Source organism: Euleptes europaea, chromosome 2, assembly GCF_029931775.1.
Source record: "Euleptes europaea isolate rEulEur1 chromosome 2, rEulEur1.hap1, whole genome shotgun sequence".
Lineage (NCBI taxonomy): Eukaryota > Metazoa > Chordata > Lepidosauria > Squamata > Sphaerodactylidae > Euleptes > Euleptes europaea.
This window is the reverse complement of record NC_079313.1, coordinates 14,704,410-14,727,396: the sequence shown is the minus strand read 5'-3', so window position 1 is coordinate 14,727,396 and position 22,987 is coordinate 14,704,410. Positions and strand designations below refer to the sequence as shown.

General features: G+C 46.7%; 1 protein-coding gene across 1 annotated transcript in view; it reads left to right on the top strand.

Annotated features, from left to right (window-relative positions):
* Positions 1-22,987, top strand: part of KCNN1 (potassium calcium-activated channel subfamily N member 1) — a 76,326-nt gene that overhangs the window by 25,946 nt on the left and 27,393 nt on the right. The window contains exons 3-4 of the mRNA XM_056844498.1: positions 2,228-2,323; positions 10,172-10,590. Of these exons, the coding sequence (XP_056700476.1) occupies positions 2,228-2,323; positions 10,172-10,590 (515 nt within the window). The remainder of the gene's footprint in view (positions 1-2,227; positions 2,324-10,171; positions 10,591-22,987) is intronic.

Here is a 22,987-nt window from a genome sequence, read left to right as displayed (position 1 = left end):
AGAGAAATTAAATTGGATATGAAGCAAATGAAACAAAAAGCATTTTTTGGAGCAAATAAAATAGGAAAACATTTGGAAAAATATATAGACAAAAAGAACAACAACAATAGGATTACATCAGTAAAAACTGGTAAGGATATATATTATGATTTAAAATCTATAAAAGAGGTGTTAGTAAAATATTATCAAAATTATATGAAATACAAGATATTAAAGAACAAGATATAAAAGACTATTTATCAAAAATTGAAGTTCCTAAAATTAATGAACATTTAATATATCAATTAAATGATACAATAAGCATGGAAGAACTTGATATATCAATAAGTAATTTAAAAACTGAAAAAACACCTGGTCCAGATGGTTTTCCTGCTTTATTTTACAAAACATTTAGAGAGGAAATAAGACAACCTTTATTAAAAACAATGAATGCAATAAGAGAAGAAGGGTATATCCCAAATTCTTGGCAACATTCAAATACTACATTAATTCCTAAAGTGGAAAGCTCTCCAATTGAAATGTGAAGTTAGACCTATAACTCTATTAAATTGTGACTATAAAATTTTTATTACAATTATGGCAAACAGATTAAAAAACATTCTACAAGAAGTAATAAGTGATGAACAAACAGGATTCCTTCCTAAATGATATCTGAATGAGAATATCCGTTATCTTATGAATCTTTTAGAGATTGGAAATAAAAGTTTCTCCATCCTATCAGTGACTCCTTTAATAAATGACAAGAATACCTTTCCTATGGGAGACTGTTTTTCCTGAGTTTTCTGAGTTTTGTTTGGTTTAATGGCCCTTCTGATTTCCAAACAAAACTCAGAAAACTCAGAAAAAACAGTCTCCCATAGGAAAGGTATTCTTGCCATTTATTAAAGGAGTCACTGATAGGATGGAGAAACTTTTGAAAAAACATAACCTACAAACAGTGTTTAAACCCACCAAGAAAATACAACAGATGCTACGATCAGCAAAAGACAAAAGAGATCCCCTCACCTCTGCAGGAGTATATCGTATACCTTGCAGCTGTGGACAAGTTTACATCGGGACCTCAAAACGCAGCATACAAACAAGGATAAAAGAACATGAAAGATACTGCAGACTTGGCCAACCTGAGAAATCAGCAGTGGCTGAACATGGACTGACACAAACAGGACACAGGGTCTTATTCCAAGACACTGAAAGACCGGACAATTCTACCAACTATTTTGTCAGATTGCACAGAGAAGCCATTGAAATTCATAAACATCAGCACAACTTTAACAGAAAAGAAGAGAGTTTAAGAATGAATAAGGCTTGGCTTCCTGTCCTGAAAACCTCCAGACTAACAGAGACTACAGCCATGCAGATTAGCTTTGGATTTCACACATTAACAGATACCTTCAGGATACAATGGTTCCATATTAACATACCACACCCTCATTAGCACATTATCTTGATACTTACAGGTCAATGATTAGCACATTACCTTTGATACTTTTTGCAGGACAATGATTCAGCTCAACCCAACCCCTTTCTGACTATATATTACTCTTCCTACACACTTGACACTGAGAGACACTGTCCTTCAGTGTTACTCCTCTGAAGATGCCTGCCACAGCTGCTGGCGAAACGTCAGGAAAGAAAATACTAAGACCACGGTTACACAGCCTGGATAACCTACAAGAACCAATTCTTTGTATAGTTTGAAAGTCTCAGTAAAGAAATTTTGACATTGTTTGATTTTAGATCTTAAATGTAACTTAATTTTTTTTCTTTTGTGTTTCCTCTATTGTTGTTTCTTAATAAAGTTAAATTTAAAAAAATGTGCACTTGTCGAAATCTAGATCCTCAGGTGTGTGGGGGCCTGATTTGGACTGGGACACTCTGTGAGGTAGGAGAGGCTGAGAGAGCTCTAAGAGAGCTGTGACTAGCCCAAGGTCACCCAGCTGGCTTCATGTGTAGGAGTGGGGAAACAAGTCCAGTTCACCAGATTAGCCTCCGCCGCTCATGTGGAGGAGTGGGGAATCAAACCCGGTTCTCCAGACCAGAGTCCACCGCTCCTAACCACCGCTCTTAACCATTACACCACGCTGGGTCTCTGAAGATTGGGCAGTTATCACCCCAAGCCTCTGCATGAAAATAGCACCCCTCACATGTTTGCAAAACTGGATCCCATTGTGTGACAAGCAGAGTCGTTCTCTACCTGACATGCTCTCTTCTTCTTTTGTTCTTTCAGGAATCTTCCTATTCATTTGCACTGAAATGCCTTATCAGCCTGTCTACTATGATCCTCTTGGGGCTTATCATCATGTACCATGCCAGAGAGATCCAGGTAAGAGCTCCTCCTTTGGTGCCTTCTGGACGAGGGGACCCACAGCCCTGTCGAAAGAGGCAGGGGCTGAAACTAGCAGATAAGGGGAACTGTTCTGGCCCAGCTGTCTTGCTGAATTGCTAGCTTTCTAGGTGCACAGAGGGGTGTGTGTGTGTTTAATTATGGGACGTGCTCAGACATGCAGCTCTTTCTCTGCACTTGGAAATTACCCAAGATGCGATTCTCCCGCAATGCAGCTGATCTCTAAACTGCAATGATAAAGACAGATTTCACGTGTAGGGTTAGAAGAGTTTCCTCCTGCTCTTGGCATGCAGGGTCAAAAGGCAGACATTGAATTTTCAAAGCACATGTGCCTAGTTGTCTTCAAATTAATTACTGATTTGGCTTTTTGAATTTGTTTGGCCATTTTTTAGTCTTAGAAAAAGCTCTCAAAGAGCAATTGACAAACAAGAAGAGTGTTGTCTTAAGAGCTGCTGGAAGTGATCGATACCAAATATTGCAGCATTATGATTCTCAGCTTAATTACCATTTTGCAGTCAATAGTAGAGCTTGCTAATGAAATGGCTGCAGTTAAACCGCTGGGGAGGCCGCACCACCCTGCCTGGCTTCTCCGGAAAAGGGAAAGTCGATCCATGGACATGTATGAAAGTGGAAGTTCAGCTCCAGGGCTGGATCCAGACTATAGTGGTGATTTCCACCAGTTCTCCCTTCTGGCTGCAGAACTCTGTCATGCAGAGGATTACCTATCTCCCAGGAGCTACATTTTGTGGCGAACAATGGATTGCAGTGGAAGAAGAAGTTGGTTTTTATATGCCGACTTTCTCTACCACTTAAGGAAGAATCAAACTGGCTTACAGTCACCTTCCCCTCCCCCTCCCCACAACAGACACCCTGTGAGGTAGGTGGGGCTGAGAGAGAGTGACTTGCCCAAGGTCACCCAGCTGGCTTCATGTGGAGGAGTGGGGAAACCAACTCAGTTCACCAGATTAGCCTCCGCCGCTCATGTGGAGGAGTGGGGAATCAAACCTGGTGCTCCAGATCAGAATCCACCGCTCCAAACCACCGCTCTTAACCACTACACCACGCTGGCCTGGAAAATATTGCTACAATGCTAGATAATTTAGCCTGGATCCAACCCACAGTCCATCTCAAGTACATTTTTTTAGACTTCTACCCACCATTCCTCATCCTATGGAGATTTATGCACTTGGGAATCACTTTCCCCCCAAATTTTAACCTCCCTTCCTTCTATGAAAGTTCCCTCTCAAAGCCTTGTCAGTTTCATTTGTGTCATTTTTCCCTGCCCTATATCCCACCAGTAGCAGCCTCACTCAACTTAGACTAGCTGGGTCTTGTCAGATGTCAGATGCCAAGCAGTGTTGGTGCTTGGATGGGAGATCACCAAAAAAGACTGGGGTTGCTCTGCAGAGGAAGGCAGCGGCAAACCGCCTGTGCTTAGCTCTTGCCTTGAAAACCCCATGAGGTGGGACTTTATGGGGTCACTATGAGTTGGCTGCAGCTCAGTGGCAGACTTTACCTTTTTAGCCAGCGTGGGTGTAGTGGGATGGAGGGATGGACTCTAATCTGGAAAATCGGGTTTGATTCCCCACTCCTCCACATGAGCAGCAGACTCTAATCTGGAGAACCGGGTTTGTTTCCCCATCCTACGTATGAAGCCTGCTGGGTGACCTTGCGCTAGTCACAGTTCTCTCTGAGCTCTCTCAGCCCCACCTACAGGGTGTCTGTTGTGGGGAGAGGAAGGGAAGGAGATTGTAAGTCGGTTTGAGTCTTCTTTAAAAGGTAGAGAAAATCCGGGTATAAAAACAAACTCTTCATCACCATCATCTTCTTCATCTTCTTCTTATACAGGACTGTTCCATAAAAATGACAAGGTCAGGGAAAGGCATCTCAGTTTTTCCAAAGCCTGTTTACTTCAAAATATTGTCGAAGGCTTTCACGGTCAGAGTTCATTGGTTCTCGTAGGTTATCCGGGCTGTGTAACCGTGGTCTTGGTATTTTCTTTCCTGACGTTTCGCCAGCAGCTGTGGCCGGCATCTTCAGAGGAGTAACACTGAAGGACAGTGTCTCTCAGTGTCTGTTTACTTCACAAATAGTGAAGTAAACAGACAGTGTCTGTTTACTTCACTGGTCCCAATTGGGTTGAAACTGTCAAGGCTTTCCTGAGACCTTTTTTTGGGGGGGGTGTTTCCTGTTCTGTATGTGTTTTGCCCCCTCTTGTGGTCGATTTGATATTACATTGCTTTATGTCCAGCATAAAAACCCTCAGTTTAAATCTGCAGGGAGATATGCTGGACATAAGGTGGTGTGATATTGCATTGACCACTAGAGGGAGCAAAACACTGAAGCATTAGGAACAAAAGTGAGGAAAATGAGAATGCGGTAAAGCTCTTTGGTAGTTTCATTTGAGAAGGCACCTTGAAAGGAAGTGTCCAATGGGGCAGAATGAAAAGGATACCTTTGGGGCATCTATGGTTACAGAACAGTAAGAGGCAGATGGGAGTTCTTGTACCGCTAGGCTGGTTGGAGCAGGTGTGCTCACATTTAAAGTGAGAAAAGCATTGCTTGTGAGCAGTAGTGAAGCACATTAAGTGAAGATTCCTCAAATGGTCATCTAATGCATGGGTCTTCAGCCCAAAATCTTACGGGTATCCTTACAGTAGAACTCTACCAGTGTATCTGTTCCATGAAAGATAGCAAAAAACCGAGATGACTCCCTTGGAATCGGAACTCAAAGCACTTGCAAAGGCATACTTTTTATGGACCAGAAGTAAAGCTTAAATATAATGCCTTAAATATAAATCAACGGACTTGGGGGGGAGGGGTGGCTGATGCAAAGGGCCAAAGTGAGAGGAGACAATGAAAGTGTAGTATAATGGTTAGCGAACTAGACGAGGATTGTAAAGCCTTGGGTTTAAATCAGCCATGAAATTTCACTCGGGGAATATGGGCCAGTTGCACTCACAACAAGGTTGTTTTGAGGATATAATGGAGCAGGAGAAAGTGATACATGCCACATTCCTTGGAGAAGGGGGTTGGGTCAAAAAGGTGTATTTATTTACTTCATTTATACCCCACCGTTCTCCCCAATGAAGACCCAAAGTGGCTTATGTCATTTTCCTGCCCTCCGTTTTATCCTCGCAACAATGTCAAAGTCACATCCAGCAAGCTTCCATGGTGGAGAGGGGATTTGAACCTGGAGCTCCCAGATCCTAGTCTGGCAGTCTGACCACTACACCACACTTGGCGAGTAGAAGCTCCTTCAAAGTGCACCCAATCCCTCACAAGTAGGGTTGCCAACCTTCAGGTATTAGCTGGAGATCTCCCGCTATTACAACTGATCTCCAGCCGATAGAGATCTGTTCCCCTGGAGAAAATGGCCGCTTTGGCAATTGGACTCTATGGCATTGAAGTCCCTCCCCTCCCCAAACTCTGCCCCCAAACCTCCCACCAGTAGCGGAGAGGAACCTGACAACCCTACTCACAAGACAGCGATGCCAAAAATGAGATAATTATCTGGGTCAGCAAACCAGAAGCCCCCCCCCCCCAAAGAGGAGTTATGAAATATTTTATAATGCAGGTTTGTTCCTTCTTTCTAGCATAGCCAGGAGGGCTGATCTGCCCACAACCTCAGCTCCTGAGGTAACAGATATGAAGCCACAACCACAGAGGAAACTGGCTAGAGAGCCAAAGCAAAGAGACATCCGGAAAACTTCGAACCCAGATCTAGGGAAACTTCGAACCCAGATCTAGGATCGAGGCAGTTGTAGGAAATAGCCTTGCTTCAGTCTCCGGCATTTCCAGTTTAAAAGGATATTTTGATTTCGTTATTTTGCTAAAACATGCTGGTAGGAAAAGCGGGAGAGCGGCAGATGGGGACGCCGCGACCGCTGGCCTACTGGAGCCTGCAGCCATTACTCAGCTGAGCGACCACAGCTGCCGCGAGAGCCATCACAGTCAGTGGACTCTGGGCCGAGGGGCCCGCGTGCGAGGCCTCGCAGGCATCTGGTGCCGGCTTGGTGGGGGGTTAAACAGCACGGAGAGTGTTCCCATTAAACCGTCATTACGGGCTGCGGCTGAGTGCCGAAAAAGCCCACTGCGGGTTGCTGGCGCTGGCGGCCATTTTCAAGGGGAACAGGTGTACTCGGAATGAATGAGCGATTCTCTTTTGCCTCTCGAGTCGAGGAGCCTGGAAAGTCTTTAACCTTCTTGTGGCCGTCACGGCCAGACAGGATGAGGTGGAATGAAAAAGGAGCTTGGTGGTCGGAGGGCCGTCCGCGCAGATCGTTCCACGCGCACGATCTACCGGCCAATGACGCAACTGCGGAAATGCAGATTTATTTATTTTTTACGGCAGCACAGATTTCTCCAATCGTAAAATGTTTTCCAGCTGTGCATTTTTTTTCCAAACCCTCGCTTTCATATCGCCTGAGCTTTGTTGATGTATTTTTCAGAGATTTCAAGGATTTTTGGTCAATTTTAATCATCCACCTTCATAGAATCATAGAATCATAGAGCTGGAAGGGACCTCCAGGGTCATCTAGTCCAACCCCCTGCACAATGCAGGAAATTCACAACGACCTCCCACACACACACCCAGTGATCCATACTCCATGCCCAGAAGATGGCCAAGGTGCCCACCCTCTCATGATCTGCCTAAGGTCACAGAATCAGCATTGCTGACAGATGGCCATCTAACCTCTTCTTAAAAACCTCCAGAGAAGGAGAGCTCACCACCTCCCAAGGAAGCCTGTTCCACTGAGGAACCGCTCTAACGGTTAGAAAATTCTTCCTGATGTCTAGACAGAAACTCTTTTGATTTAGTTTCAACCCGTTGGTTCTGGTCCAACCTTCTGGGGCAACAGAAAACAACCTTGTCAGCAATGTAACTGGTTAGTAGATAAAATTTAAATGAATGTGCATATTCCCAGCACTGAAAGATGATTTAATACCTAGAAGCTACTTTACACTGTTCCATAGTGTTGTTCTGTTTTTAACTCCCTACTCTAGCCAAATACTCCTAAATCAAACATCCGGCAAAAGTGACGTAAATTTAGTATTGGCGCTGTCTCTCTCGGGGAGCTTGAAGCAGTAGATGAGAAGTATTGCGTTGGCCACCTTCTTACTGGTACTCCATGCTAGCCCCTACCATCTTACCTGGTAACAGGTAATGTGAAAGGCCTCCCCTGAGTCCCTGGAGAGCTGCTGCCAGTCTGAGTAGACAATACAGATCTTAGGGTTGCCAACCTCCTGGTACTAGCTGGAGATCTCCTGCTATTACAACGGATCTCCAGCCAATAAGAGATCAGTTCCCCTGGAGAAAAATGTCCACTTTGGCAATTGGACTCTATGGCATTTAAGTCTGTCCCCCTCCGCAGGCTCCACCCCAGAAACTTCCCACCGGTGGTGAAAAGGGACCTGGCAACCCTAACAGACCTTGATGGGGCAAGGATCTGATCCAGTATAAGGCCACTTTCATGTATGTTCACCTCTGCCCCTGTAAACAATCCTCCAAAACTGTGATTTTAATTTGGATGGATTAAGAGTCAGTGGGTTAGATCCACATGGAGTTTTCCGCTAACGGGAGACACTTCTGTGACAATGGAATACAACTTCCTGCCTCTTCGACCGCCAAGCTCCTTTTTGTATTCCACCTTGTCCTGTCTGGCTGTGATGGCCACAAGAAAGTTAGAGACATTGCAGGCTCCTTGACTCAACAGGCAAAGAGAGCAAGTTGGCCGGACCCACATTTTTCAGCTGGATATCTCTGCACCAGCAGTCTCCAAGCTCAAATCAAGTCCCCACCCCTTTAAATGCTGCTTTGTAATTGGCTTACTTTGCAGTGCTTGTTGTGAGAGAAGATTCCCCCCCAAAAAACTCAATTGCCACATAAAAAAGCATTTTAAGAACAAAAAACAAAGCAATCTCAATGAAGTGGGGGGGGGGGAGAAATCCAAGTCTCTGTTTTAAAAAGCCTTCCTTTTGCTCAGAAAGATCTCCCAGGAAGCAGGAAGTATTTAAATCTCTTTGCACACTGCTTTGTGATTGGCTGTGAGAGAAAGGAATCTTCTGAGTCCAGTGCTTTGCCTTCTGCATGGAGAGTTCAGCAAGGCTGAGCTCAGGGGAGAGGGAAGAGTCGGGTTAACAGAGGAATGGGAAGACCCAGATATTGCGAGGGCTGGCAGCGAGGTCATCTCTAATGGAGGGAGAAGTCATGCATAACTCCAAGGAACAGCCGAGTCAGACAGGGGGCAAACGTGAGTTCAAGTACCCATGCATGAATGACCTAAGTCTTTGAAAGGCTATCCCTTAGAGCAGGGCAGGGAGCTGTTCCTGTTGGCAGCAGAGGATAGGAATCGCAACACTGGGTTTATATTACAGGCGGAAAGGTACCGGCGGGATATTAGGATTTTTTTTTACAGTAAGATTAGTTCAGCAGTGGAATCAGCTACATACGGAGGTGGTGAGCACCCCCTCACTGGCAGACTTCAAGCAGCGGCTGGACGAACACTTATCAGGGATGCTTTAGGCTGATCTTGCGTTGAGCGGGGGGTTGGACTAGATGGCCTGTATGGCCCCTTCCAACTCTATGATTCTGTGAATTGAATGGGAGAGATGCACTCATCCCTAGGTAAGAGCCATTGAACTAGCCTGCATCCCCCACACTTGGCTTAATCCGTTTATGCCTTCTCATAATACTAGAACATGGTGTCATCTGCTGAAGGTGGAGGGAGAGAGATTCAAAACAAATAAAAGGAAATATTTCTTCACACAACACATAGTTAAATTGTGGAACACACTGCCCCAGGATGGGGTAATGGCTGCCAACTTGCAAGGCTTTAAGAGGGGAGTGGACATGTTCATGGAGGAGAGGGCTATCCACAGCTAGTAGTAAAAATGTATACTAGTCGTGATGCATACCTTTTCTCTCCAGGATCAGAGGAGCATGCCTATTATATCAGGTGCTGGGGAACACAGGCAGGATGGTGCTGCTGCAGTCGTCTTGTTTGGGGGCTTCCTAGAGGCACCTGGTTGGCCACTGTGTGAACAGACTGCTGGACTTGATGGACCTTGGTCTGATCCAGCATGGCTTTCCCTATGTTCTTATAAGGCAGTAGGTGATGGGAAAGACCTTAAATCTGAAGGTCTGGAGAGCTGCGGCCAGCCCCAGTATGCAACATTGACCTTGATGGACCAATGCTCCGATTCAGAATCGGGCAGCTTCACATGTGGCCATGTGTGTGACTACCTACAGTGGACATGTTCATGGAGGAGAGGGCTATCCATGGCTACTAGTCAAAATGGATAGTAGTCATGATTCATACTTATTATCTCCAGTCTCAAAAAAGCATGTCTATTATATTAGGTGCTGTGGAACACAGGCAGGATAATGCTGCTGCGGTTGTCTTGTTTGTGGGCTTCCCAGAGGCACCTGGTTGTGTGAACAGACTGCTGGATTTGATTAATCCTTTCTTGAGCCATCGTTGTGTAGTGATTAAGAGCAGTGGCTTGGAGCGATGGACTCTGACCTGGAGAACCAGGTTTGATTCCCCACTCCTCCACATGAGCGGCGGATGCTAATCTGGTGAACCGGGTTGGTTTCCCAGCTCCTCCACATGAAGCCAGCTGGGTGACCTTGGGCTAAACACAGCTCTCTTAGAGCTCTCTCAGCCCCACCTACCTCACAGGGTGTCTGTTGTGGGGAGGGGACGGTGATTGTAAACGGTTTGATTCTGCCTTAAGTGGTAGAGAAAGTCGGCATAGAAAAACCAACTCTTCTTCTTCTTCTTCTTCTTCTTCTTCTTATGTTCTTATGCCTTCTCTGCGCAGCTGTTCATGGTGGACAACGGTGCTGACGACTGGAGGATAGCGATGACCTACAAACGGATATTTTTCATCACCCTGGAGCTGATTGTCTGTGCCATCCACCCCATCCCAGGCCAGTACTTCTTCACCTGGACCACCCGCCTGGCCTTCACCTATGCCACCTCCGAGGCCAACACTGACGTGGACATTATCCTCTCCATCCCCATGTTCTTGCGGCTCTACCTGATCGGCCGGGTCATGCTCTTGCACAGCAAACTGTTCACGGACGCCTCTTCCCGCAGCATCGGCGCCCTCAACAAGATCAACTTCAACACCCGTTTCGTCATGAAGACCCTCATGACCATTTGCCCCGGGACTGTGCTTCTGGTCTTCAGCATTTCCTCCTGGATTATCGCCGCCTGGACGGTCCGCGTCTGCGAAAGGTAGGGCCGGTTCCTCCTTGTTCCCTGCCGGAAGGGTTGTGGGGAGCGCGCGTGGCGATCCGTCGGGTCCTTCCCCACCTCTGGTGCAGCTGAAGAGAAACCCAGCCCCTTCACATCGACTAAGGCCGGGGAAGTACTAATTTTTTTTCCTGATGGATGTGGACAGAATCGAGCGGGTGCAGAGGAGAGGGACGAGGGAGATCAGGGGCCTGGAGACCAAGCCTTGCGAGGAAAGGCTGAGGGAGTTGGGAATGTTTAGTCTGGAGAAGAGGAGGTTGAGGGGGGACATGATTGCTCTCTTTAAGTATTTGAAGGGCTGTCACATAGAGGAGGGCAGGGAGCTGCTTCCTGTTGGTTGCAGAGGATAGGACTTGCAAGAATGGGTTTAAATTGCGGGCGGAAAGGTACAGCCTGGCTATTAGGAAAAATTTTTTTACAGTAAGAGTTGTTCGACAGGGGAATCGGCTACCTAGGGCAGTGGTGAGCTCCCCCTCACTGGCAGTCTTTAAACAGAAGCTGGACAATCACTTGTCAAGGATGCTCTAGGCTGATCCTGTATTAAGGAGGGAGTTGGAATAGACGGCCTGCAGGGCCCCCTCCAACTCTATGATTCCATGATTCATGTTTTGCTGGGTTGGTTCTAACCATGGCCTGCGGTGCTATCCGGAAAAAAAAATAACCTGCCCCCCTTTCAACCAGCCTTCAGCCCCCTCCGTTTTGACCCATTTGAGACTTCATGGTTCTATTTCTTGCTGAGATGGTCCCCCAGTGTCTGGCATGTACAACATCGAGCAGTAAAAACAAAACTTCACCACATGTAGACAATGAACATAGCAGGGAACTCTTCTCCTGAGAGGCTGGTTTTCCCTTGTAGAAAACCATTTGACTGCTTCACGCACTCCAGATTTTCTGCACGTAGAAAATAAGTGCATCATGCAGAAGATTTTCCCCGAGAGGTTAGTTCTCCATGTTGAGGGGGGTTTTTGTTGGAATTCCTTTAAGGGAGGCCTCGCCTACATTTTGAAGCGGCGCAGCTCAGATACAAGTTAGCCCCCTTAGCGAGACAAAACTTTAAAGAAAAGAGAAAGATAGGCTGCCGGTTGCAATCAGACTAATTAGTTAGACTAGTTAGAGAGGTTCCTCAGTGGAACAGGCTTCCTCGGGAGGTGGTAAGCTCTCCTTCCCTGGAGGTTTTTAAGCAGACAGATGGCCATCTGTCAGCAATGCTGATTCTATGACCTTAGGCAGATCATGACAGGGAGGGTATCTTGGCCATCTTCTGGACATGAAGTGGGGGTCACTGGGGGTGTGGGGGGAGGGTGGTTGTAAATTCCATTGTGCAGGGGGGTTGGACTAGATTACCCTGGTGGTCCCTTCCAACTCTATGATTCTATGATAATGCTGAGGTTGGGATCTCCTGTTTTGCCACCCTCCCCTGTTAAAATTATCCATGAAGTTGCTGTTACCTCTACTTGGGGTGAGGGGAACTAAGTGAACTTGAGAGGAAAACAGCATGGGTTCAATGACCACCACCATCACCACCACCACCATTTTCTGAGGTAAAAAGCTCAGTGTTTACATGTGTGTAAAAGTGTTCGGTGAGTGTGGAGGATTAAAAAAAAACTTCTCCAGACTCTAGTCTTTTTTTTTAATACTTTTAATAGACTATCAACAATTATATACATAAACTAAAGCAGATAGTTGCATAATACATAAAACCACGTAAAATACTTTACAGCTCTACATCAGTAATTCCTTCTCACTTAACCAAAACTATATCTTTTTGCAAAATGGACATTTCTGTTCTTTGAAGTGTTCTTGTCCACTCTACACTAGTAATATCATTATTCTTTTTGGTAAGTGGTTAACTTCACTAAAATATAGACCTCTTTTATTTTTGATATCCAATCATGTATCTTAGGGGGAAACGTTCCGATTCCGCTGCCTAGCAAATCCAGACTCTAGTCTTGACTCTAGATTATACATCTTGTTCCTCTCCACCTTCCTTTTAAGAAAGAGAGATCCAAATGAGGCCAAGCCAAGGAGACGCTCTGGCGACGTGTCTCATCCTGTGACCATGTTCGAGCTTCTCTATCGGCTGAAGATCAGTTGTAATAGCAGGAGATCTCCAGCTAGTACCTGGAGGTTGCCAGAAAAATGATCAACATAATACTATACCATAATACTAGAACGCGGGGTCATCTGCTAAAGCTGGAGGGTGAGAGATTCAAAACAGATAAAAGGAAGTATTTTTTCACACAATGCATTGTTAAATTGTGGAACTCCCTGCCCCAGGATGTGGTGATGGCTGCCAGCTTGGAGGGCTTTAAGAGGGGAGCAGACATATTCATGGAGGAAAGGGGTATTCATGGCTATTAGTTAGAATGGATACTAGTCATGCTGCATACCTATTCTCTCTAGTATCAAAGGAGCATGCCTATTATTTTGGGTTCGGTGGAACACAGGCAGGATGGTGCTGCTGCAGTCGTCTTGTTTGTGGCTTCCTAGAGGCACTTGGTTGGTCACTGTGTGAACAGACTGCTGGACTTGATGGGCCTTGGTCTGATCCAGCAGGGCCTTTCTTGTGTTCTTAAAAAACAGACACCACTGTACAGATACTATGAAGTTAGGAAAATAGTACAGGAGCGACACAGCAAGTAACCAAAGTGCAAAAATAGTCCATTGGTGAGCTACCAAAATCATATCACATATCATCACAATAGTTCTACAGTCTATACATCAATATCCTGTGTCTATATGGTCAAGGCAAAAGATTCTTGGATATATTCTTTCCAATGGTGGCAAGTTGGTACGATCCAGAAGTTCAAGTGAAAAGGGGATACGGCCGTTTCAAAATTCTTCTATTCAGTTCTTCCTCAGTCCCCTCTAAAAACAAATAGTAAATTACATACAAATTTATACTAAGCCTTATATACAACAACATAATCTACAGAGACATACAAAAATATACACTAATATACTTACAAAATATCAATCTTATTCAAACTTCAATAATTCATGACTGCATTCCGAAATTCAGGAGAGTTTCCATGTTCCTCACAGGGATACAATCAATGTAGCATTATCATCTCCTAATTTACTAGTAGCTAAATAGCTAACTGGTGTGTATGATGCATACATTGGCTGCTGTAGCAATTGGACTCTATGGCATTGAAGTCCCTCCCCTCCTCATCCCCACCCTCCTCAGGCTCCACCCCAAAAACCTCCCGTTGGTGGCAAAGGAGGACCTGGCAACCCTATATATGGGCCACCATCTGAGGCTGCCATTTCCTCCAGGGGAATTGATCCCAGTTGTCTGGAGATCGGTTATAATTTGGGGAGAGCTCCAGGCCCCACCTGGAGGCTGGCAACCATATTCTCCAGGCACCTGGACAGGGAGAGGCTTGGTATTCGTTCCTTGAAAATAGCCCTCAGCTAAAAAAAACAGTGGCCAACGAGGGGATATAGGAATTCATCACACGCCAGATTTTTTTTGTTTTTTGTTTGCAATGTTGATCGTTTTTTTAATAAGAAATAAAATTGCCTTCTGTGTTCCTGGTCCAACGGACTCTTGCTGTGGTCGTCCGCCTATGAAATAGATTCACGGCAGCACCAACTTCATTTAAACAGATACGAACCAGCAGAAAATTTGGTGGGGCTGGTTTCGTCTGGCCTCTGTCCCATGGCCCGAAAGCTAGGGATGCCAGCTCTGGGTTGGGAAATACCAGGAGATTTTGGGGGGTGGAACCTGGGGACGGTGGGGTTTGGGGAGAGGAGGGTCCTCAGTGTATTATAATGGCATAGAGTAGGAGTGTTGAACTCAATTGTTACAAGGGCCGGATATGACTAGGGTTGCCAGCTCCCTCTTCACCACCAGCGGGAGGTTATTGGGGCGGAGCCTGAGGAGGGCGGGGTTTAGGGAGGAGAAGGACTTCAATGCCATAGAGTCCAATTGCCAAAGCGACCATTTCCTCCAAGGGAACTGATCTCTATCGGCTGGAGATCAGTTGTAATAGCAGGAGATCTCCAGCTAGTACCTGGAGGCTGGCAACCCTAGTTATGACATAAATGTCACTTGGTGGGGCCTCAACAGCCCAGATCGAGAAGGGGGGTGCGTGGCTGCCCCAGCTGGCTTGCGGACTGGATAAGAGCTCTCAAGGGGCCAAATCTGGCTCTCAGGCCTTATGTTTGACACCCCTGCCATAGAGCCTACCCTGCAAAGCAGGCCATTTTCTCCAGGGTAACTGATCTTGGTCATCTGGTAATCAATTGTAACAGCGGGAGATCTCCAGGTGCCACCTGGAGGTTGGCAACCCGATGCTTGCCTGAGACCTTGAAGAGCAGCGGCCAATCAGAGTAGGCAGTACGGGCTTAGGGGGGGCCAGTGGTCTGACTCAGAATAGGGAAGCTTTATAAATCCACAAGGGGGGAAAGTGTTTGACTCTGCTCTTCTGCTTTTAGCCATAACTCAGTGGCTGAGCGCTAGCATTGCATGCAGAAGGTCTCTGGTTCGATGTCGGATATTTCCCGTTAAAAAAGGGCAGCAAGGAAGGCCCCTCACTGCTTGGAAGGAGTGACAACTTCCAAATATCACCATAAATGGGTTCTATGAAAAAAGCCCACATGAAAATTGTGCACAGGAAAAAAAACCCACTGTCATTAATGCACACAAGAAAAAAGCCCATATGGAAAAAAGCCCACATGGAAAAAAGCCCACACGGAAAAAAGCCCACACGGAAAAAAGCCCACACGGAAAAAAGCCCACACGGAAAAAAGCCCACACGGAAAAAAGTGTGGTGCTTGGATGCCCCTGGAGGTCAGGGCAGTGACCCATGGGGGGGCATTCTGACTATACAGTGCCCTATATACAGCACCCCATATTTCCGCCACTGTTGTCTTTGGAGCTACAACTCCTGAACCCACCCCAAGCTTCTCCTGGCCTTAAGTATTTAAATGTATTTTTCCTTGTGGGCATTTTTCCTTGTGGGCATTTTTCCTTGTGGGCATTTTCCCATGTGGTGCGCTTTTTTCCACGTGCGCTTTTTTCTATGTGGGCATTTTTCCATGTGGGCTTTTTTCTTGTGAGCATTTATGACAGGTTTTTTTTTTCTGTGAGCAATTTTCATGCGGGCATTTTTCATGTGCATTTTTTTCTGGTTACCCCATAAATGAAAGAGCTTGAAATACATACCAAAAGGTCAATACAGTGGGAGAAGAAGAAGAAGAGTTGGTTCTTATATGCCGACTTTCTCTACCACTTGAGGCAGAATCAAACCGGCTTACAATCGCCTTCCCCTCCCCACAACAGACACCCTGTGAGGTAGGCGGGACTAGCTGAAGGTCATCCAGCTGGCTTCGTGTGTAGGAGTGGGGAAACAAATCTACGTAGTTCACCAGAGTAGCCTCCGCTGCTCATGTGGAGGAGTGGGGAATCGAACCTGGTTCTCCACATCAGACTCCATCGCTCCAAACCACTGCTCTTAACCACTACACCACGCTGGCTGACATATTTATTTTATTTTTATTGTATTAAATTTATATCCCGCCCTCCCCGACACAAAGTTGGGCTCAGGGCGGCTTCCAACAGCAATCACATAATAATACAAAAATTCAAAATCAGGCATCATACACTTGGAATAAAAGCACTTCCGTTTAGATAAAACTCTTCCCATTTAAAACGTAATATTCTGTTCCATTATACCTTGTGGCGCCTCCAGTGACTGTGGAATACACAGAGAGCCAGAACAGCACACAATATGCCTAGGGCTGGTATCGCAGATTTATATAAATCACAATTCAGTCCCCCTTCTCTAAACATTCCTCTTTCTGTCACGGCTTCACTCAATTTAGACTCCACGTGATCTTAAGAGTCCTGCGTTTTCCAACAATTTGTTACCCTGTCACCAGTTTAGGGAGATTCTTTTGGAGCTCGCTCTTCCCAGTTTGTGGGCATTGCCGTAACTGATCTTAAAAGGTTCATCCCGCTTTTCAGGACAGAAGCTCGCAACGTCATAAAACCCCGTCTGGCACCACAACCAAGCTCTTTGTCCCTTCTTCTCAAGGCAGAAGCATGCACTGCACAGCCTTAGCAGATGATCCTTAAGCATGGCTTATCCCTATCCCCTACCCCTCGAATGACTTGTCTTTCTCCACAAATTTCCATGATCCCCTTTTAGAGATATTGGCCATCTCCACATCTTGTGGCAGTGAGTTCTATAAGTTAATGAGGGATTACACGGAGGGCTTCCTTTGCATCTGCCCTGAAATGTCATAGGATGTCCCCAATTTCTAGTATAATCGAAGAAAAAGATTCTTTGTGTCCACCTGCTCCGCTCCATGTGCAGGGAGTTGGACAAGATGACCCTGGTGGTCCCTTCCAACTCTGTGATTCTATGTGTCATTCGATAAACTTCTATCATGTTTATCCTACCCAATTTTAGTCTTCTTTTCTCCCAGAATCTGCAGCCTTACTTCACAAGGCTGGTGCTTGACCCCTCCCCCAAATCGTTCTGATTACCCCTTTTTCTTGACTTGACTTGACTTGATTACCCCTTTTTGCTCCAGAGTGATCATACTGATCATAGTGAGCCAGTGTGGTGTAATGGTTAGAGCAGGGGTGTCGAACGTATTTGCTACAAGGTTCAGATATGAGATAAATATCACTTCGTCTGGCTGGGCCATGCGTACCATAAAATTTAATGCCAGGTAACTGAGATACAAACTTTACAGAAGACACAGGCAAAGCCAATTAATGATAGTATTTTTTTCACTTTATTTTCTAACTTAAAATACAAACACGCTTAACAGAGTAACACTCTTTCGGTATTTTCTTTTATTTAACAGTCTTTGATCATTGACACCTCGGGAGTGGGGGTAGGCTGCCTCAGCTGGCTTACAGGCTGGATAAGAGCTCCCAAGGGGCCAAATCCAGCCCCCGGGCCTTATGTTTGACATCCCTGGGTTAGAGTGTCAGAATAGTATCTGGGAGACCCAGGTTCAAATCCTTATCCTGCCATGGAAGCTTAATGGGTGTGACTCTGGGCCATTCTCTCTCTCTCTCTCTCTCTCTCTCTCAGCCTAACCTACCTCACAAGGTTGTTGTGAGGATAAAACGGAACAGAGGAGAATGATATAAGCTGCTTTGGGTCCCCATTGGAGAGAAAGGCAGGATATAAATGAAGTAAAATAAAATAAATACTGGGCTGGGGATAGATTGCTTCTGGCTTGGCAGGGCTGTTAGGAAGCTTGTTCTTCTCTGGATGATTGCTGGCATTAAATTACACCTCTAAGAACATAAGAAAGGCCATGCTGGATCAGACCAAGGCCCATCAAGTCCAGCAGTCTGTTCACACAGTGGCCAACCAGGTTCCTCCAGGAAGCCCACAAACAAGACGACTGGAGCAGCACCATCCTGCCTGTGTTCCACCGCACCTAATATAATGGGCCTGCTCCTCTGATCCTGGAGAGAATAGGGATGCATCATGACTAGATTCCATTTTTACTACTAGCCATGGATAGCCCTCTCCTCCATGAACATGTCCACTCCCCTCTTAAAACCTTCCAAGTTGGCAGCCATCACCTTGTCCTGGGGCAGGTAGTTCCACAATTTCACTAAGCATTGTGTGAAGAAATATATCTTTTAATCTGTCTTGAATCTCTCACCCTCCAGCTTCAGCAGATGACCCCGCGTTCTAGTATTATGAGAGAGGGAGAAAAGCTTCTCCCTGTCCACTCTCTCCACACCATGCATCATTTTATAGACCTCTATCATGTCTCCCCTTAACTGCCTTCGTTCCAAGCTAAACAGCCCGAAGGGGGTACTCAAGGTTGGTGCCACGAATTAGAACTGTTGCCAGTGGGAACTGGGAAGGTCTGTAGAGCAGCTGCTTCAAAGCAGACCAAATTTAGCGGGGAATGGTGGGTTCCAAACCCTTGGACCTATTGGGATGGATTGCACTAGGACGACATCTCCCTTCATGTCACAGTGACATCTTTTTCACTCCAAGGTGTCCGGGTTTCTCCCTCGGCTCCACCAGACGGAGGAGGGCGGCTAAACCGCGCCGGCCGATTTCCGCCCTACTTTTTTTGTGTGCGTGTCGTCGCCGCGGTCCGCTTTGTCGTGTTTTTGTCGCGCGATCGCCGGGCCTCTAATGCTCATTAATGTGCTGTTGTTTTTCCCTCCTCTCTAACCGCTCTGCTGCTCATAGGGATAAACTGTGAGTTCCCCTTGGTAGAAGTTGGGTAGACGCAACCCTTTGCACGGAGGCTGAGCTTTGCGCAGAATTTAAGATTAGCTGCAGTTTTGCGGGGCAGCCGGGCAGCAAAGAGCTGGGCGGATCGTCATGAACCTTGGAAGTTATCCCCATGTGTCTAAGGTTTGGAAGGAACCTTTCTCCATCTAGCCATCCCTCCCTCCTTCCCCCCTCCCGCTGTCCTTCCCTCCCTCACACTCCATCCATCCATCTCTCACTCCCTGCCTCCCTCCATCTAACCATCCATCTCTCACACCATCCATCCATTTCTCCCTCACCCCTGGTATCCCTCCCTCCCTCACACCATCCATCCAGCCTTCCCTTGCTCCCTGCCACCCATCTATCCCTCACACCCTGCATCCCTCCATTTTTCCATCCCTGCCTCCCTCCACCTATCCATCGCTCTGTCACTCCCTGCCTCTCTCCCTCGATCTCTCCATCTCTCACACACCATCTATCCAGTTCGCCCTCACTCCCTGCATCCCATCTATCCCTCACACCCTGCATCCCTCCATTTTTCCATCCCTGCCTCCCTCCATTTATCCATTGCTCTGCCTCCCTCCCTCTAGCTAGCCATCTCTCACACCATCTATCCAGTTCTCCCTCGCTCTCTGCTTCCCATCCACCCATCCCTCGCTCCCACCTCTATCCACCCAGCCCTCACACCAGCCATCCAGCCGTCCCTCGCACCCTCCCTCCTTCTCTCTATTGAAACCTCCATCTTCTTTGTGCTCCCACACACGTGCACCTGTCCCCTTCTGGAGGATCCATTCAAGCAGCCGAGCCCACCTCCACCCTTCCTTCCTTCCCCATTCCCCACCAAACCAAAATGCCTACCAGAATCTTCAGAAATGCTGCTGCCGAACTCACGCGGTTCTCAGAGGTCCGATAAACTCATCTTCTATTAATTGGAAGGGAGTTTTCCGAAGGATATTTTCTGCCACAGACCTCCATCGCTTTGTAGAAGATTCTGAGGCATCCGTTAGAGTGTACACCCAACTCATGAGGCTGTGGCATTGTCATAGAATCACTTGGTATTCAGAGGTAGACTGCTGCTGAATGTGGAGGCTCCATTTAGGCCACAGCTATGGATAGGCCTCTCTGCCTCTTCCATGAATTTGGCCAATGCTCAGTTAGTCATCTGCAAGTAGCCACAGATATATCTTGTGGCAGCGAGTTTCATAAGTTAATTTCGAATAGTGTGAAGGAGGACTTCCTTTTGTCTCACCTGAATCAACTGCCCTTGAATGTCACTGGGTGATTCTGAGTTCTGGAGCTATGGGAGAAGGAGAAAAAAATTCTCTTTCTCCACACCAGGCATAATTTTATAAATGTTTTGTCATATCTGGCCCACCCATCGTAATCTTTATCCCAACAAAACAACAATCTTTATCTTAACAAAACAACTTTCTCCAATATTTCATCCTTTTCCTGGCAGCCCACTTGCAGAAGAAAACAACCTAAGCGTGACTCTTTCTCTCTCTCTTTCTCTCTCTCTTGGGATGTGCATGTTTTAATGTCCAAGATTCTTTGAAGCATCACAGACCTATCCTTCAAGGGTCATCGTGCAAAGCAACACTAAAAAAAACAAATAATAGAGCAAAGATATTCAGGTGGCCATCGTGGCATCTTAGCCTGACTCAGATGAAACGTTGGAGGCTGAGGAGAGGCCCGCCAATGTCTATTCATTTTGATGGTGAAATGGAACCTCCTTGTTCAGAAGCAGTCTATCTCTGGCTGCCAGTGATGGAGGTGTGGCAACAGGGGAACGCTTTGACCTCCATGCTCCTGCTTATAGGCTTTTCAGGGGCATAGACTACATTGGATGAATAGTTGGTTCGACTCTGCGGGTCTCCTCTTACAGCAAAGCGGAGTATTGCTCTGACCTTCCCTGAGAGGTATTTCCCGCTACCTGGCTCCCAACCTATCTGCTCCTGGCAGAGAGTTCGGGTTACACCCATCGCCCAAGAAACCAGGTAGCAACCAAGGAAAAACGAGCCAAGGCCAAGCCCCAGTGAGCAAACCATGAAAGGACTGCAAGAGATCTGGTACCATCTGGTTGGCGGATATCTTGCAAAAGCATTGATCATCTTTAAATAATGTACAAAGGGTCTAGATTGACATGTACGGGCTGAGCGCTGGTATCCTCTCCTCCTCTTGGGAGAGGGATGGAACGCCGTGAAAATTGGCAGGAGAGCCTGCAGCCTTTTATGCCTTGCTGTTTCTTTTATGGTCACCCCTCTGATGACTTCTTGTCTTCGTTGTGATTATGCATGCCGTTTCCGACCGTCAGAGGTTGCATCGCTCTCCCCCTGCGTTTCCTCGCATTTTGCCCATGTTTTCAGACGCCTGATTTATCTCAAATTTGAAAACATGGGCAAAACACAGGGAAACGCAGGGGGAGAGCATAGGGTTGCCAGGTCCCTCTTTGCCACCAGTGGGAAATTTTGGGGTGGAGTATGAGGAGGGTGGGGTTTGGAGAGGGGAGGGACTTCAATGCCATAGAGTCCAATTTTTAGGGCGGAGCCTGGGGAGGGTGGGGTTTGGGGAGGGGAGGGACTTCAATGCCACAGAATCCAATTGCCAAAGCAGCCATTATCTCCAGGTGAACTGATCTCTATTGGCTGGAGATCAGTTGTAATAGTGGGAAATCTCCTGCTAATACCTGGAGGATGGCAACCCTAGGAGAGAAAGGCAGCCTTTGACCATTGGAAATGGCATGCATAATCAGAACAAAGACCCGAAGTCATCAGAGGTGTGATGATAGGGTTGCCAACCTCCACGTTACTAGCTGGAGATTTCCTGCTATTACAACCGATCTCCAGCCAATAGAGATCAGTTCCCCTGGAGAAAATGGCAGCTTTGGCAATTGGATTCTGTGGCATTGAAGTCCCTCCCCTCCCCAAACCCCACCCTCCCCAGGCTCCGCCCTAAAAACCTCCCACCAATGGTAAGGAGGGAACTGGTAACCATAGATGACGACGAGGGAAACAGCCTTGCATAAAAGACCAGAGGGAATTCCAAACACTGGGACAGAGAACAAGGGGAGGATCTGGAGCAGGGATCAGAAATCGTTGACTGTGGAAGAGCCAAACCTCCAGGTGGGGCCTAGAGTTCTCCCTGTATTTCAACTGATCTCCAGACTACAGACATGAGCTCGCCCTGCAGCAAATGGATGCTTTGGGGGATGAAGAAGAAGAGTTGGTTTTTATATGCCGACTTTCTCTACCACTTAAGGCAGAATCAAACTGGCTTACAATCACCTTCTCCTCCCCACAACAGACACCCTGTGAGGTAGGTGGGGTTGAGAGAGCTCTAAGAGAACTGTGACTAGCCCAAGGTCACCCAGCTGGCGTCATGTGGAGGAGTGGGGAAACCAACTCAGTTCACCAGATTAGCCTCCACTGCTCCTGTGGAGGAGTGGGGAATCAAACCCGGTTCTCCAGATCAGAGTCCACTGCTCCAAACCACCTCTCTCATCCATTACACCACACTGGCTCTCAAGGATATAATGCCAGAGAGGATGGCCTCTCTGGTATTATATCCAGCTGACTGGTCCTTCCTCTCCCCTTCCCAATACCCACCCTCCCCAGGCTCCATCCCAAACCTCCACGAATTTCCCAACCTTATCAGGAGCACCCAGCATGATATTTTTAAGTGCACTGGCATAAATCTAAACATGGTCAACAATTGCTTCCTGACCCCAAAGTGGCAATCAGCATTTCCCTAGACATATAAGAAAAGGCCACGAGAGCCAAACACTGACGCAACCCTTCTTCCTGCCCTCCCTCTCATGATCTGCCTAACGTCACAGAATCAGCATTGCTGGCAAATGGCCATCTAGCCTCTGCTTATAAACCTCCATAGAAGGAGAGCCCATAACCTCTTGAGGAAGCCTATTCCACCACTGAACCACTCTGTCAGAAAGTTCTTCCTAATGTTTAGCCAAAAACTCTTTTGATTTAGTTTCATCCCACGGGTTGTGGTCCAACCTTCCGGGGCAACAGAAAACCACTCCGCAACATCCTCTATACGACAGCCCTTCAAGTACTTGAAGACGGTCACCCAGCAAGCTTCCATGGCAGAGTGGAGATTTGAACCTGGGCTTCCAAGAGCCTAGTCTGACACTCTAACCATTACACCAT